The sequence below is a fragment of the Penicillium vulpinum genome (assembly GCF_028829585.1).
Source record: "Penicillium vulpinum strain IBT 29486 chromosome Unknown utg000004l_segment0_segment0, whole genome shotgun sequence".
Lineage (NCBI taxonomy): Eukaryota > Fungi > Ascomycota > Eurotiomycetes > Eurotiales > Aspergillaceae > Penicillium > Penicillium vulpinum.
The window spans coordinates 613,338-628,804 of record NW_026643244.1 but is presented as its reverse complement, the minus strand read 5'-3'; the positions used below and the strand labels follow the sequence as shown (position 1 = coordinate 628,804).

Sequence of the window (15,467 nt, the reverse complement as noted above, 5' to 3'; positions counted from 1 at the left end):
ATATAAGGTAAAGGCAACCGGGGCGGAAATTAGGGCTAAGCCAGCTCGTATCAATTGCAATTTCGGGGCGTTACTTGGCTGGCCGGTTCTCAGCCTTGCAGGGAGCCAAGACATTGCCTTGGCATTAATCAAGGCCAATTACATGATGCCCTTCGTCCCCGTGATGAAAGCACTAGTTCCTAGGATCCCAGGAATAGCATGATTCTTGAGTACACGGCAAGGTGGATTAAAAGGAACTCAGTCAATATAATAATAGTAATCATTACCGTTGAGTAGTGTGTAGTTTTTCTTTGTTGTACAGAACGGCCAAGATATCCGTTCAAACTAGCAACTCTCATGTATTGTCTTCTAGATACAGCCTCCTTCATCCTCTCGAAGCCCTCAGAGAGCATCTTGATCTTTATACAGGATTTTATGCCTCCAGACTCTCTCCCAGGAACAATAGAGCCGAGCCCCCGTTGTGTACCATAAGTCTCAGTTTTATAAATCCCTCAATCCTGATGCAAGGCAGTAGCCTTGGGTAGGATTAACCAGCTCGCACCAGCCGCGCCAAGCAAACCAACAAGCATGGGCTGCAGGACCTGAACACCAACTTTTCCTGCAATGATGCCCGTCAAAGCGGGAAAGACCGAGCCGCCGATTTGACCCAGTACGAAGACGAACGCTAGACGGATTAGAGTTAGGATATAAATTTGCGGCTCCGCGGATTCTCAGGCTGTGGGGTTAGCTTACCGATTGCGGAAGAGCGGATCTCCGGTGAGAAGATCTTTGAGCCGACCGATATACCCTAAGTTAGAGGTTAGAGTTGGGACCAGGAAAATAGAACGGGGTGTACTTGCTGTTGCGAAGAAAGGACCTGAGAAGAATCCCAATAGACTGACTGCCACTGCCTCGGTGATGATATTTGGGACACTAGTAAACCACGAGTACAAATTAGTAAAGATAATGTAAGATACCCGGGCTTATAGATGGTATCTTGGAGGTGTCAAACTCACAGCCAGAATACCAATTGCAAACCAACACACAACAAAGCATAAATGAAGATCATTCGGCGCTCGCCAAGTCTATGCGTAGGCTCGGCGAGGATAAGACGTCCCAGAAAGGCGCCACCGTAGAAGCCGGCTGGGACATAACCCATGTCTTTGACGTCGCCGTTACGGACGTTGACAAGGTACTCGACCATCCAGCCTGCCAGTATTATCATCAGTTTCATAAGCCACGTAGAGAAAATAGCGAATACAAACCTCCAGCCGTAATACTAGCACCAAGAAAAAAAAGAAAAACAAGCTGAGCAGCCAAACCCCAGGAGTAGAAAGCGTATCCTTAATTTCCTTGAGCGCAGACTTCGAACCATCCCTACCCCCACTCTCCCTCCTCAAACGTGCCGGAAGTGCCATACGATCCCGGAAAGAAACACCCACAAACGCAAGATTCATCACGCCAACTCCAAGCGGGAAAAGATAAAACAGGTACCACTTCGAATCGGCATTCGCCGACGCCACACCCGTTGCTACAAACGGGCCAACAAGACACCCGGCCATGTACATAGCATGTATAAAGCCGAGCCATCTATGCGCGCCGTTCAGCGCCGAGACGAAGGTATTGGCGTGGGTGTCGTTATAGGCTTGACCCAAGCTGGCGAAGAAGAATGTTACCGCGTACAGTGCGAATGGGGGTTCCCAGACGCGCAGCACTTGGGCTAGGACTTGGATGGCGGCGCCTAGGCTGAGGATTGGGCCCAGGTCTAGGTTTTGGATTATTTTGCCATTGGTCAGGGCAGCGACTAGCCAGCCGAAGAAGGTTGTGCCGTATCTGGTGGCGTTAGTATTGTTTGTAGATAATTATTTTTGGTCTGGTCCGGACCTACAGGACGGCTACCATGTCTGTGTCGATGTTGTAGGTGCGTAGCACGTAGGGAATTAGTGATCCTAGACTTCCGTCGTTGACCCCCGCGACGAAAAATGATAAGCCTGCGCTAAGGATTTTGGCATACATCCATTTTGGTTGTGGGGGCCCTGAGTCTTGTGATGTTTCATTTTCGGCTGGAATGGCTTCGGTGGAAGCTCTTGTTTGTAGCACGATTGTCTCTGTTTGCGTCAGGGTGCTCATGGTGAAATGGAATATGGGACTCCAGTCTTTGGATAAGAGTAAGACTGGAAGACGGAAGTACAATTTTCTCTTAAAGCCAACAGGAAACGGCAATTCGGCCCGGGATTGCGTAGTTCAAGTAGAAGAAGTTCAATATCGAAATGGGAGCGGCCCAAACGTGGAGAAATGCGGAGTCACCCAGTCTTGGCCCGAGGTTTAACCGAGCCCCATGGCGGGAGATAGGTCATATAGTATTACACTGCTCAGCTCAAAGGGGACTTGAGAGAGTCATGAAGAGGCTATAAACTCTGATACATATATCTCTATTAGTCCTTTCGTTAGATAATGAAAGGGGCACAGTATTAAATATATACTTGAACAATGCACTTGATATAGATGGTTATATTTCACATCCTTCATGAAAGATAGAGCTAATCTACCTTCAACAGCTGGATAGTAGGACTGGCCCGAAGCAGGGTTGCATCGGAAGCCCCACTTGAAGCACTTAAAATAATACCATCTAAAGAATAGCAGTGGCATTCGCATGGGTACCAACTCCACCTATCAACTCATTAGCATAGCCCATAGATCCAGCCCACAATGAAGATACATACCAGGCATATTGGCCGGAGAACTAGTCATAAAGAAAGTCCACTTTGCCCTCGCCCGACACTTCTGAGCGAGCTTTTCCAAATCCCACATCTCGCCAATAGGAACACCCCACAGCGGCAGCAAGCTCTCATGCAAAAAGGTCTCGTGTTCAGGAACCGGCCACGCCTCGAACGTCGGCGAGTCACCCGCCACAGCCGCAAAATAGCAATCATGCAACCAGTCCCGGAGAGCCGGCTCGCGCGAGAGTCCCGCAAAGCACAGATCTTCGTGGGGCGCTGCCCCAGCTGCATACCGCTGCTCAGGACTCATCTCGTAGTATCGCTCCACGAAGCCGGAGCGTATGAGGAGGATGTCTCCGATGCGGACGTCGCCGCTTTCGGACTCCGGGCGGAGATCTAGGCCCTGCGAGGCCGCACATGCTTGTAGCTCCGACATGGTGATGCTGTGTGTTGTGTAGGGGTCGTAGGCTATGTTGTGTGTTTTGGCATAGTGGCGGTAGTCAAGGAGGATTCCTCGACCGGCGATTCCGTGAATTGCCAAATGGTGGATGCTGCAGCGGTTGTTCGCGGTCTCGCCTACGAAGTCGCTGCCTTTGGCCTAGGCGTTGATGAATTAGTTTTTGGAAATAGAGAAGGGAAGTTGATACATACCCCATTATAGAAACACTTACTATCAATGTGGGCGAACTACCGATGTATTAGACCAGGATGGTAGCTTTTAGAGTGAAGAATCACTTACATGCCTGAATCCATCCCACTGTGTACCACTCTGCGTGTTCATAGAGTAAGTATCGTCATAAACAACGCCCTCAAGAAGTGTTTTGATGCTATGCTGGAAAACCTCGCGGCCAAAAGCCGGCTTCTCAGGGACGTTGAGAGGAAGACTTCATATTGATGCTTGTAAGCAGCTATTTGGATGCAGCGCAATCTTATAGTCTTTTCAACTTACTCCAGTCGCACCATCTCGCCAGTCTCGATCTCAGCAGTAGATGCCTTGACCCGCTGCGGCGTCAAGAGGTTTAATCTGCCAACCTGTACACCAGACAGATTAACCCTATAAGAACAGAATATATAGGACATAGCAACACCATACCTCATCATTTTTGCCCCAGACCCAAGCAGCACCGTCGGGCGCGCCTGGAATATTTGGAAGTTCCTTCTGCGAAGGGAACTTGGTGTTGTTAGGGTTCCAGGGTAACTGATTGGCAACCTGAGTAGTGGACGACATAGGATTATCTTCAAGCTGAGTCGATACGGCAGAAAGTCTAAGAAAACTGTGGGATGACATGGAAAAGTACTGGATATAAAAATCAAGGAATCAGGTATTTAACCCTCAAACTCTCTTGCGTAACACAGTGACTGCACTAAAAAGATACCTTATACATATGTCCTAATTTATAGTGGTAACAAGGGCATTTGAGGATATTGAAAATTTTTGAACTATTCTTATTTAAATGGCATACCCGCGGATCGAGATGCCTCGGGGATTAAGAAGTGTATAGTCCGAGGTAAAGATATAATCTATAGAGTTGGTCAATCCACAAGATATGCGGAGAGAGCAACTTCCCCGCAGTTGATCAATACTACTAGGTACATATTATGTACAGGCTCATAGGGCTTGATAAGAGCTAAAGGCTGCGAATCACAGTCACGGAGTATGTAGTATTTACATGGAACTACAAGGGAAGAAACAGATTCGTAGGCCATTCGGCCTCGTTTTTTTGACTTTTTCATTTAGGTCAATGAGGGAAATTCCCAATATGGTTTACACATAATCACGATCTCCTCTATGCGAAGCACCAGAGATCGTTGTGCATTGACCACTTTCTGCGCAGTGAAAACATGAGAAGGAAATTTCCACCGGATCCAGGAATTTCAGAAGACGCTGCAGAAAGGGTATGCGTGGCAGATGAAAAGGAAAAAAAGATAACAATAAACACAAAGAAACACCCATAATTGCTGTTGTAGAAAGTATCAAGTATCGTATGGGCAACCCAGTATGCCCCCAGCCCCAGTTTGCCATTGCGCCGAAGAGACGAGAAAAGATTCAAGCGTGATTATTCGTTTCAGTCATAGTCTTGCCACCCCAAATATGAAAACAAGATAGCAATCATCGCTAGAAGGACATGTGATCAAAAGAAATCTCGACTAACCCTGGGATGGGACACCTGTAGACTCCGAAGGGACTCGGCCGCCACGGCCACGGCCGTAGCCACGACTGTAACCACCTCCACCTCGACCACGACCATAGCCGCCGCGGCCACGGCCACGACCGCGGTAGTTGGGGCGGTAGCCATCAACGCTGCCCTGTCCGAAGGTTTCCATATTGCGTTTCTCCTCCTCGCCGCGCCATTCACGACCACCAACACGGGCGGTGTTTTCCTCACGATCACGAGCCTCACTAGAGATGTTGTCAAAGAAGGAAGAACCGCGGTTGTATCCATGGGCCGAAGTGCTGCCGCCGTTTGACATGGATTCCATAGATACCGCCTCCTCAGCTGCATGGGCCTCAGCCTCAGCAACAGGAATTCCAGTGGCAATGGCCTCTTTGACCAAATCCTGCTTGTTAAACTTGGCGTTTGCGGTTTGGAAATCGTAATCCGATTGGGGCACTTCGATTTTCTTGGGCTGTTGCGGAGGACGAGCAGCGCCGCGTCCACCACGAGGGTGGTGGTGACCGCCTCGGGGAGGACGGGTATTGTCGTAAGGGCGCATGTGATTCATCTGCTGCGTAAGCGCGTCCACAGCACTTTCGGGCTGTCCGGGCTGCTTTTGAGCACCAGGCTGCGGCAACTTAGCCATGGCGGCAGCAACGGCAGCAGTGGCGGCCGCAGTGGCATCAGTGATAGACTGAGTATTTCCCCGAGGAGCGGTAGGAATGTGGGCGGTCGGAGTGGGCTTTGCGGCAGCGATTGGGATAGCCGGCATGACTCGGCCATTCTTCTGAGGAACATTCAGAGGAGCAGTGCTGACAGGACCTTGCAAAGCTTCAGCCACAGTAGGCTTGGACTCGATCGGAGGAGTGGGGGCGTTCTGAGCTGCAGGAGTTGCGTTACGGTTCGTAGACTTGTTGGGAACCTTGTCCCCGACCGGAATATCAGAGGTAGGCTTAGGCGCGGGAGCAGCACCGGGAGGTCCCGGGCGCTGAGGTGCAGGCTGCTGGGGCCCAGACTGCTGAGGTCCAGACTGCTGACCAGGGCCAATGGGCATCGGAGGTTGGAACTGACCGGGGCCAGGGGGGAATCCATGGCCTGGAGGTGGGTACCATCCGGGAGGAGCGCCATATGGCTGGAAACCAGGACCCGGAGGGAATGGAGGAGGTGGTCCAAATCGCTGCTGTCCATATGGTGGGTAGAAGCCTGGCTGGAATTGGGGCTGCTGGGGGTAACCGGGAGGAGTTGGGCCAGCTCCCTGGGGAAGCTGGGGCGGACCCTGTGGAGGGCCCTGGGAAGGAAGATTCGATGGAGCAGGTCCTAAGTCAGGCCCTTGGGCAGGAACAGGTCGTTGCGCGCCCTAATCGTACTGGTCAGCAAACTGTATACAAAATGATACAGAAAACAAATCCAATATGGGGAATTGATCATCAGAAGGAAGGCAACGGAAATATCAACATGGTTTTGCGCATTCAGAAGGTATGTGAGTTTACATCCGAGAATTTTTCGTCATTTAATCAATTCACCGAGAAAATAGGCGGTGGTTTCTTGTGCGGAATGACGCGGTAGATTGAAGAAAGAGCTGTGGTGACTTACCCCAAGAATAGCAGGGTCATCCGGAACCCGAGGTGGTTCTTGCGGTGCGGGATCCTTCTGGTCCTCCGCGGCAATGCTAATGTCCTTCACATCACTTCCTCGAAAGACGATGTACTCGTAGACGCTGGTGGAGGGGGAACTTCATCGGCGGGGTTGCCACGGCGCCCTTCCGAGCCAAATGACATGACATTCTCAAGAGCTATCGTAGAAGCTTCGGGGTTGATTTCGTGAAGAGTACCGACATAACTGGGACAATTAATTGTGGACAAGGCAGTGGAGAGAATCTGATAAACTTACCGAATGTCACTTTTCGAGATCAGGTTGAAACGCTGACTGCTAGATGTTAACTCTAGGCCACCTTGACTCCGAACAGGTTCAGACTGACCCTATGAGGTGGTTCATCTCCATGGTAGCTGTGCGCGATCTCGCGCGGGGTAAGCAAAGGGGATGATACGGAGGGAAAGAGTAAGAAAAGGAAGAGACTTGAAGGGACGAGAGAGGAGGTTGGGAAGAGAAGGGAAGGGAGAGGAAAGGCAAATTCTGTGGTTTTGTGGAGGATGCGGGCTACGGTGGACGATGTAAGCTCGGATAGCAATTTTGGAGTTGGCGGGGGAGAAGTTGATGGGGAAAAATGAGAGCTACTTTTGCGTTTGACTTGATTTTTAGAGACTTGAGACACGATGACGACATCTTCCAACCGGGATCACTTCTTCCAGACATCGTGAGTCAAAACATTACTTGGGTCTTTGAATTGAAAAGTGCTAATTGACATCCCCCACAGCGCATCTCTGGATGACCAGGAGCGGAAAGATGCCAAGGCCCAGAACAACAATGGAAACCCTATTCGACTGCAGGGCAAGATCCTAGCAGCTCATCCAGACCCCTGGAATACCGGGTCTATTTATGTTGCGCAAAGCAATGGCACAGTGAGAAGGATCATCCTTGCCGTAAGTGCACCCGTGATCTCAAACAGTCTCACATACCCGAGTTCTCACACTTCTACAGACAGGAGAAACAGCTAGGGCGTTTACAGGTCCTATGGCTCCCGTGACTAGTCTTTGTCTGAGTCCTGATGGCAAGCTCCTGTTTGCCGGGTGTTGGGACAAGGCTATCTGGAGCTGGGACACTGCCACAGGCCAGCTACGCCAAAAGTACGAAGGGCATGCCGACTTTGTTCGAACAGTTACTAGTGCAAGACTACTTGGAGATGACCTGCTCATCTCCGGTGGTGCAGATGCACAGGTCCTGGTGTTCAATATCACGAGTGGTGAGCGGTTGGAGACCTTCAAGGGCCACTCTCGCGGCATCCAGGATCTTGTCCTTGACCCAGAATCAGAGAGCACCCAACCGATCGTATTTAGTGCGGGAAGTGATCGGGAGATTCGCCAATTCAGTATATTTGGCGGGGGTAGTACTACTGACCCTCTCCTTCCACATGAAACTAGTGTATACAAGCTCTTTTTCGATAATGACGGTGATCTCTGGACTGCTTCGGCTGACAAGACTGCCAAATGCTTGGTTCGAGAGAATGGATGGAAGGCCAATCTGACCCTAGAACACCCTGACTTTGTCCGTGATATTGTCGTCTATGAAACGGGAGGTTGGGTTGTGACTGCCTGTCGGGACGAGGAAGTTCGAGTGTGGAACCGATCGGTAAGGGTTTCTTTTCTTTTCTTTTAGTGTTGCTATGGGTATGTACTGATTAAAATAGACCGGAGCACTGCATCATACTTTCTCTGGCCACTTCGAAGAGGTCACTGGGCTTGTGCTTGTGGGGTCAACCATTGTCAGTGTAGGAATTGATGCGACCATCCGCCAATGGTCCCTTCGGCCCGATGAGCTTCAGAAGGCAGTGGAACTTGCAAAGAAGCCTGCAGAAGAGGAGAAGGATGCAGAAAAGCCAGCGGAGTCAATGCTAACGGCGGAGGAGGAGGCAGAGTTGGCAGAACTGATGGGAGACGATTAGAAGACGATTAGATGATGTGATACCCAGTTATATACCTAGGAGAGACATGTACAGTGCACCAAATACCATACAATGTAGACTACACAGAACTCTATACAATGTACAGTCGACCTGCAACCGTGTAGTATTGATCACGTGACATTCCTGATGCAGCCATGACGCACAGGGCCGATCTCCCGCGTCCTCGACCCTCGCCTCGACTCCCCCGCCTAAAGGGCACTGGCCCGCACACGACTTTATTCTTCAAGACACGCTCCATCCCCGCCCGTTTGTCTCTCCCAGTTAAGGGCTATTATTTGCGCCACAGGTCAATCTATATTCCATTAGAGCTCGATCGCACGTGGGGTAGCTTCTAAACTTGAGTACTGTACTGCCGGAACCCGTTAGTAACCCCTCTTGGGCCTCGGGGCCCCGGGCTAACGGACGTCTAGTCTCCGACCAGCAAAAGTATTGGAAAGTCAGTCGCACTATGGCTGCCTCGATCAACCACGCACATCCGCGTCATGATGTACCTGACACGGGCCCAAAAATGGTTAATCGCCTAGAGCAAAGCAAATCCCCTTATGTGAGAGATGTGCTCCGTTGGGAGAAATTGCAACCTGCTGACAGAACAACAGGTCCGAGGACATATGAACAACCCAGTAGCATGGCAAGTATGGGATGCCGAAGCTTTGGAGCTTGCCAAGAAGCACAACCGTTTAATCTTTCTCAGCATCGGTTACTCTGCATGCCATTGTAGGTTACAACTACCCCACTAGGTGTACTAGTATTCTAATCTTGTCTAGGGTGCCATGTTATGGAAAAAGAATCATTCATGTCGTCAGAGGTGGCTACGATTCTGAATGAGTCCTTTGTCCCAATCAAGGTTGACCGCGAAGAGCGACCAGATATCGACGACATTTACATGAATTATGTCCAGGCCACAACGGGTTCTGGTGGCTGGCCTTTGAATGTGTTTTTGACTCCTGACCTTGAGCCCGTGTTTGGTGGCACTTACTGGCAAGGCCCAAATTCAACTACATTTACGGGCCCCGAGGCAATCGGGTTTGTGGAGATTTTAGAAAAATTGAGAGATGTCTGGCAGACACAACAGCAACGCTGTCTCGAAAGTGCTAAAGAAATCACCAAACAATTGAGAGAGTTTGCCGAGGAAGGGACGCACTCGCAGCAGGATGATCGCGATAATGATAAGGAGGAGGAATTGGATATTGAGCTTCTAGAAGAAGCGTACCAGCATTTCGCATCTCGATACGACTCGGTCAATGGCGGGTTTGGCCGCGCACCTAAATTTCCCACACCGACTAACCTCAGTTTCCTACTCCGGCTCGGTGCCTACCCGACGGAGGTAACGGATGTTGTGGGACATGATGAGTGTGAACAAGCCACCGCGATGGCCGTCACGACACTAGTGAACATGGCTCGTGGTGGCATTCGGGACCACATCGGCCACGGATTCGCACGGTATAGCGTGACGACGGACTGGGGTCTCCCCCATTTCGAGAAGATGCTTTATGACCAGGCACAGCTATTGGATGTCTACGTGGACGCTTTCCGGCTCACTCATGACCCCGAACTTTTAGGGGCTGTCTATGATCTGGCTGCCTACTTGACAAGCCCCCCGATACAATCGCCCACCGGAGGGTTCTTCTCCTCGGAAGATGCCGACAGTTATCCTAATCCCAATGATACCGAAAAGCGGGAGGGTGCATTTTATGTGTGGTCGCTGAAGGAACTCACTTCAGTTCTCGGCCCTCGGGATGCTCCAGTTTGCGCCAAACACTGGGGTGTTCTCCCCGACGGCAACGTTCCACCTGAGCACGACCCGCATGACGAGTTCATGAACCAAAACGTGTTGTCCATCCGCGCCACACCGAGCAAACTTGCAAGAGACTTTGGTCTTAGCGAGGAAGAGGTGGTTAAGATCATCAAGTCGTCAAAGAAGAAGTTGCAAGATTACCGCGAACGAAAACGCGGGCGGCCAGACCTGGATGACAAAATTATTGTGGCCTGGAATGGATTGGCAATCGGCGCGCTTGCCAAGTGTAGTGTTCTGTTTGAAGAGATTGAGAGCTCTAAGGCTGTGCATTGTCGCGAAGCAGCAGCACGGGCAATCAGCTTTATTAAGGACAAACTCTTCGACAAAGCCACGGGACAGCTATGGCGTATTTACCGAGATGGAAGTCGTGGAGACACCCCGGGTTTCGCCGACGACTACGCATATTTGGCTAGTGGGCTGCTCGACATGTATGAGGCTACTTATGACGACAGCTATCTGCAATTTGCTGAGCGACTGCAAGGTGATAATAACCCCTATATCTCGACCTCAATGGGGTCCAATGACTAATTCGGTGATTCTAGACTATCTCAATAAATACTTCCTGGCTCAGAGCGGCTCCACAACCACTGGATACTACAGTACACCTTCAGTCACGACCCCTGGCATGCCAAACCCACTCCTCCGTCTGAAGACTGGTACCGAGTCAGCAACACCTTCGGTAAACGGGGTCATTGCGCGTAATCTGCTGCGCCTGTCGGCCCTGCTAGAAGATGAGAGATATCGAACCTTAGCTCGGCAGACGTGCAACACCTTCGCTGTGGAGATCATCCAGCATCCATTCCTGTTCGTCGGAATGCTGGACGTGATCGTAGGACTCCAGATTGGCACTCGTACAGTAACGGGTGTGTACTCCACCGCCGATATCTCCTCAATGCCTCATCCACGTGGCGAGACTCTGCTAAGTCGAAACGATGAGCCCATGTCGGCACTTGATCTAATCCGGCAACTGGTCCGAAAAGAGGCCGACGTTGCGGTGTCCTCGTGTATCGTGGTCACGTCGCTTGTCGACATTCGCCCGTCACATCTGAAAGACTTTGTGGGGAATCAATCCTTCTGGCTTAAATCTCGGAATACACTCTTTCGAGATTTAAAGGCTGCCGAGCCAGCCAAAAACTACTTGATGGTCTGTGAGACTGGGCATTGCCGAACTATTGATCTCTAGGCGAGCGCTATGGGGGGTTTTTTTTCGCTATGGAGTACATTTTTTTTTCTCGATATTAACATTAGGGGGGTGTTTTGTGTGGCGCTCTTGGACATTTGGTTCGGTTGGATGATATTGCATGTTTTACGTTCAGAGCGGATCTTCTGCCGCCTCAGTGGACTTCGGACCCTGCGGCGAGATCTCGTGGCGGGCTCCAATGCCGAAAAGGTGGAGGGCTGTTGGAGACTAGAATCTACAATTTGAAACTCTGTACAATGACAAATGTGATATAGGAAGAATATGAATGTTTTGGATTTTCCCCTTGCTACACTGTATACATAGGAGTAGGTAAGCGCCCTGTGTCCCACCATGACCCGTGGGTGATAGGTATGCCAACGTTTCCGGGCTCTTTCCGTTTTGCTGTGATTGGTTGTCCCGTGACAAGGTAATCTAACCTTGGAACGTTTGATCTTCCACTCTCTACCTATACCTGGGTAGTATGTACTCCATAGCTATATAATAATATTGAAAGCGGACATTTGGATTTAAAATATCAAATTCAGAAACAGGGAAGTTCTTTGATTACCAGTGTAGAACACGTATTCAAGATATTCTTGCCGTAAAGTGGCTGAAACGAGGTTGATTGATTTAATCTATCTCAGAAGCCGAAGAGACTAAAGTTTCTTAGTGGGTGTTCATAGTGGAGAGATTTGATATCAATGAGCTGGAGTTATTGGTTGTGGAAGCTATGTGGGTGGACACTGGTGGACACTATGAAACTGTTCCTGGACAAGGGGCTTGGCTTTGGCTTCGATCAGACGGAGTACACGATCTATTTGATTTTGCACAGAGATTTTCCAAAGATTCTCCATTGGATCGAGAATCCATGGCACTATTAATTACTTTATATCTTCTTTTGTCTCTTTTAATTAGCATACGTACTACCTACTCCATATGTGGACGGGATGATCCAGGGGATATAATTTGAACATAGTACGCCATACTCCGTACAAATAGGTACATATGTACATATGTACATCCAATGGACACATCACATACTATATCCTTAATCCTTAAAAATGAAATTGCTGAAATCCTCGGAGAATAAATACTCAGGTCCAAATCTCCAGCCTCATATCTGTGAACGGTATCTAGGACTTAGAATGTACGATGGAATGTGCCACATTCAGGTATGTTCAAATCTGAAGAGGTTGGAAATTCCCCCAAAAGAATAAGTATAGGAGGAAGACCTTGAAGTTTTTCAAAACTTCTATAGAATAATTTATAAAATAATTTACTCCTATACTCCATCTTTTATCTCTCAAAATCATTTGGACTTCATTTAAAATTAATATCCTCCCTCTTCGCACGGCCCCACCTCTTCCCGGTCTCCCCTTTCTACATTATTTACTCATTAAGCCACCCTCCTCTCCTCCCTTCTCCCTTCTCTTCTCCAAGCCCTTCAATCCTTTCAGCCTGCATCTTGTCTTTCTTTCACTCTTTGAAGAAAGAAGGTGTTTCTAGGCCTGCCATTCATTTCTCCAACTACACATTCCTTTGTCAAAGCAGTCGATCTGCTTGAACCAATCCCGACCCTCTTTTAACAAACTTCCTGGAGAAGTTTCTTTGTCTACAGTTCGAAATGCGTTCTGCGGTCATCTTTGCCGCTTTGGCGGTCGGCACTTGTGCCAAGGTTATTCAGAAGGAGGTTTATGTGACTGAGTGGACTACCACTACTGTCACTGAGACTGTCACCCAGTGGCCCACCGCCGCCGCCAACACTGCTGTAGTGGTCAAGCAGGACCACGTCAACCACCACACCAAGCAGGCTGCCCACCCCACTGTTGACCTTTCCAACAAGGCCCCCGTTGCGGTCGAGACCGAGGCCGCTGCCGCTGCCGCTTCTACTACTGCTGCCGCCGAGGTTGAGGATGTGAAACCCACTAGCACCACTTCGTCTTCGACTACTGAGGCTGCCACTATCCAGGCTGTCACCACCCGGGCTTCCACCACCGAGGCTGAAGTGGAGCCAGTGACCACCTCTGCTGCTCCCTCGACTACCTCCGTCGCTACCACCGAGGCTGCCTCCACCACCGCCGCTGCTACTGCCGCCCCTAGCGCTGGCACCTCCTACCAGGAGTCCATCCTGCACTACCACAACATTCATCGCCGGGATCACTCTTCCCCCGATTTGACCTGGGCCGCGGACCTCGAGCAAGCTGCCAACACTCTCGCCTCGCGTTGCGAGTACGGACACGACACGTAAGTATTCCTTCGTTTGGCTTGGGAAACAGTCATACTAACGGTACTAGTTCCATTGAGGCCTCCAGCGGATCCTATGGTCAGAACATCGCATACGGTTACGACTCGGCAGATGTCGGCGAGAAGATCATCAGCGAGATGATGTACACCCGGGAGGCACCCTACTTTGACGGCCTCTACGGCCAGGCCAACCCTGATATGACCAACTTCGCTTCCTGGGGCCACTTCACTCAGATCGTCTGGAAGGGCACCACTACCGTCGGTTGCGCCACTGTTAGCTGCCCCGAGTTGAAGAATGTTGGTAGCGCCGCCCCCTACACCGTCTGCAACTACGGTCCCCCAGGTAACTTCGGAGGCGCCTACGCCGAAAACGTCTTGACCAAGAGCTCGTAAATGTCTCGGGGTATACGGAGGTGTTGATTGAGAATGTCGCATCTCATATTCGTTGGAGTGGTGTGACCCCATCGATCCTGTTCCTCCAATCAACATAACATATTTCCCCCATTCGGTCTGCGCCATATGGATTCATTTTCTTGTCTTTTACCTTCATCATTTGCATGTCCTGCCATGATCGGTGATCCTCCTCGGGAGCTCTTCTCGAGGGAGAGGCGGAGGCCGGGTGGGTCTCCGCTTGTGACCCATACTGTATGTATGCAAGTGTGCTTTGTCCATCTACTTTGAAGGACTCATGGCAATGCAGATATTATTCTTCCATTGTGAATATTCTTTTGACACCTTGTCTTCCGCCACTTCTGTGTTGCGGTTCATCCTGTGGATAACAAAATTTCTGGCGTCATTTCATTTTTCTTTTGCGAGCGTGTTGTACTGTGTACAACCTCAGCGTATGTAATCATGAATATCTCTCAATGTCCTGGAAGTAGGATTTTCTATTGTAGTTGTAGTAGTTGTATTCCGTAACAGGTGGCTTTAGCTTAACCTAGGTACATATGACGCTACGGATGTCCACGTGACGGCTAAAGCTTCCCCCGCATGGCCGGTCCCTTCGCCCGAAACGTCATTGGGACATGATGTGAGAGCCCACATTGATATACTTCACATTCCAAGAAGAACATCTGCTCACCAGTTGGTTTTCTGTGTTGCAGGTACACGGTACCCCACTTCCTCGGACCTGAAACTCCCCCTTTTGTCTTCATTAAACATCTATTCGACCTTAATCTCTCTTCCAACGGCGACTTTGTATATCTTTATCCCGAGCCAAGATACCTGTAGCAACGTGCACGGTTCATCGGCGATTAAGAATAAGTAAGTTCTTAGGCTCGTCTATCCCACATTCTGCCCTATCATTTCCCCTCTAGTCGCCCCCACGGTGGTGAGCGGCATCCTCCGAAGACAAAGCCGCTTCATTCTCACCCTCTATGGAAATGGCTTAATGTGTGATGTCTACATATTACAAACTCGCCGAATTTCCCATGGTACCTAGAGTGACCCTGTAGAAACCATGGACTACTTATCCGCAGGGTTCTTTTCTTGGCAGTTGACATCTGACCGACGGCACAGCGAAGCTCATCCGTTTCTCCGGCGCTATCATTCCGTTCTTCCACACTTTCAGCCGGTCACACCAACCCGGAACTCGGGGTCACATATCATTTGTGCTATTGCACAGTTCTCTGTAAGTCTATTGATCAATCCATGGTCTTTTTCCTTTTCCCCTTAGGCCCGAGCCGGTTCCACAGATGTCGAGATCGCTCTATAGCCCACACACGCGTCCATATAACATTATCATGCTTTCTTTCTGTCTCATACTACCCTATTTTCCCTCTTATCTCTGTGTGATCTTCATTTTGTGACTTCC

At 49.9% G+C, this 15,467-nt stretch overlaps 6 protein-coding genes across 6 annotated transcripts; 3 read left to right on the top strand and 3 right to left on the bottom strand.

The window, feature by feature from the left end:
- Nucleotides 1-491: 491 nt before the first annotated feature.
- On the bottom strand, nucleotides 492-2,109 carry N7479_008788 (putative MFS transporter; the record flags this gene model as incomplete). Its single annotated transcript, XM_057256481.1, has 6 exons — nucleotides 492-664; nucleotides 733-787; nucleotides 836-912; nucleotides 1,018-1,188; nucleotides 1,241-1,812; nucleotides 1,868-2,109. The coding sequence occupies 6 exons, from the start codon at nucleotides 2,107-2,109 to the stop codon at nucleotides 492-494; spliced, it is 1,290 nt and encodes a 429-aa protein (XP_057103939.1).
- Nucleotides 2,110-2,608: 499 nt separating this feature from the next.
- N7479_008787 (uncharacterized protein) lies at nucleotides 2,609-3,987 on the bottom strand (the record flags this gene model as incomplete). Its single annotated transcript, XM_057256480.1, has 6 exons — nucleotides 2,609-2,649; nucleotides 2,703-3,297; nucleotides 3,351-3,386; nucleotides 3,439-3,583; nucleotides 3,649-3,731; nucleotides 3,793-3,987. The coding sequence occupies 6 exons, from the start codon at nucleotides 3,985-3,987 to the stop codon at nucleotides 2,609-2,611; spliced, it is 1,095 nt and encodes a 364-aa protein (XP_057103938.1).
- An 860-nt stretch (nucleotides 3,988-4,847) lies between these two features.
- N7479_008786 (uncharacterized protein) lies at nucleotides 4,848-6,856 on the bottom strand (the record flags this gene model as incomplete). The annotated part of the gene is given in 5 exon segments (XM_057256479.1): nucleotides 4,848-6,212; nucleotides 6,449-6,546; nucleotides 6,564-6,694; nucleotides 6,746-6,781; nucleotides 6,834-6,856. The coding sequence occupies 5 exon segments, from the start codon at nucleotides 6,854-6,856 to the stop codon at nucleotides 4,848-4,850; spliced, it is 1,653 nt and encodes a 550-aa protein (XP_057103937.1).
- Nucleotides 6,857-7,128: 272 nt separating this feature from the next.
- Nucleotides 7,129-8,414, top strand: N7479_008785 (WD40 repeat domain-containing protein; the record flags this gene model as incomplete). Its single annotated transcript, XM_057256478.1, has 4 exons — nucleotides 7,129-7,169; nucleotides 7,230-7,395; nucleotides 7,454-8,101; nucleotides 8,160-8,414. The coding sequence occupies 4 exons, from the start codon at nucleotides 7,129-7,131 to the stop codon at nucleotides 8,412-8,414; spliced, it is 1,110 nt and encodes a 369-aa protein (XP_057103936.1).
- A 469-nt stretch (nucleotides 8,415-8,883) lies between these two features.
- Nucleotides 8,884-11,413, top strand: N7479_008784 (thioredoxin domain-containing protein; the record flags this gene model as incomplete). The annotated part of the gene is made up of 4 exons (XM_057256477.1): nucleotides 8,884-8,979; nucleotides 9,032-9,149; nucleotides 9,200-10,711; nucleotides 10,773-11,413. The coding sequence occupies 4 exons, from the start codon at nucleotides 8,884-8,886 to the stop codon at nucleotides 11,411-11,413; spliced, it is 2,367 nt and encodes a 788-aa protein (XP_057103935.1).
- A 1,621-nt stretch (nucleotides 11,414-13,034) lies between these two features.
- Nucleotides 13,035-14,047, top strand: N7479_008783 (CAP domain-containing protein; the record flags this gene model as incomplete). Its single annotated transcript, XM_057256476.1, has 2 exons — nucleotides 13,035-13,654; nucleotides 13,705-14,047. 2 exons carry the CDS (start codon nucleotides 13,035-13,037, stop codon nucleotides 14,045-14,047), a joined length of 963 nt encoding a protein of 320 aa, XP_057103934.1.
- Between the last annotated feature and the right edge of the window lie 1,420 nt (nucleotides 14,048-15,467).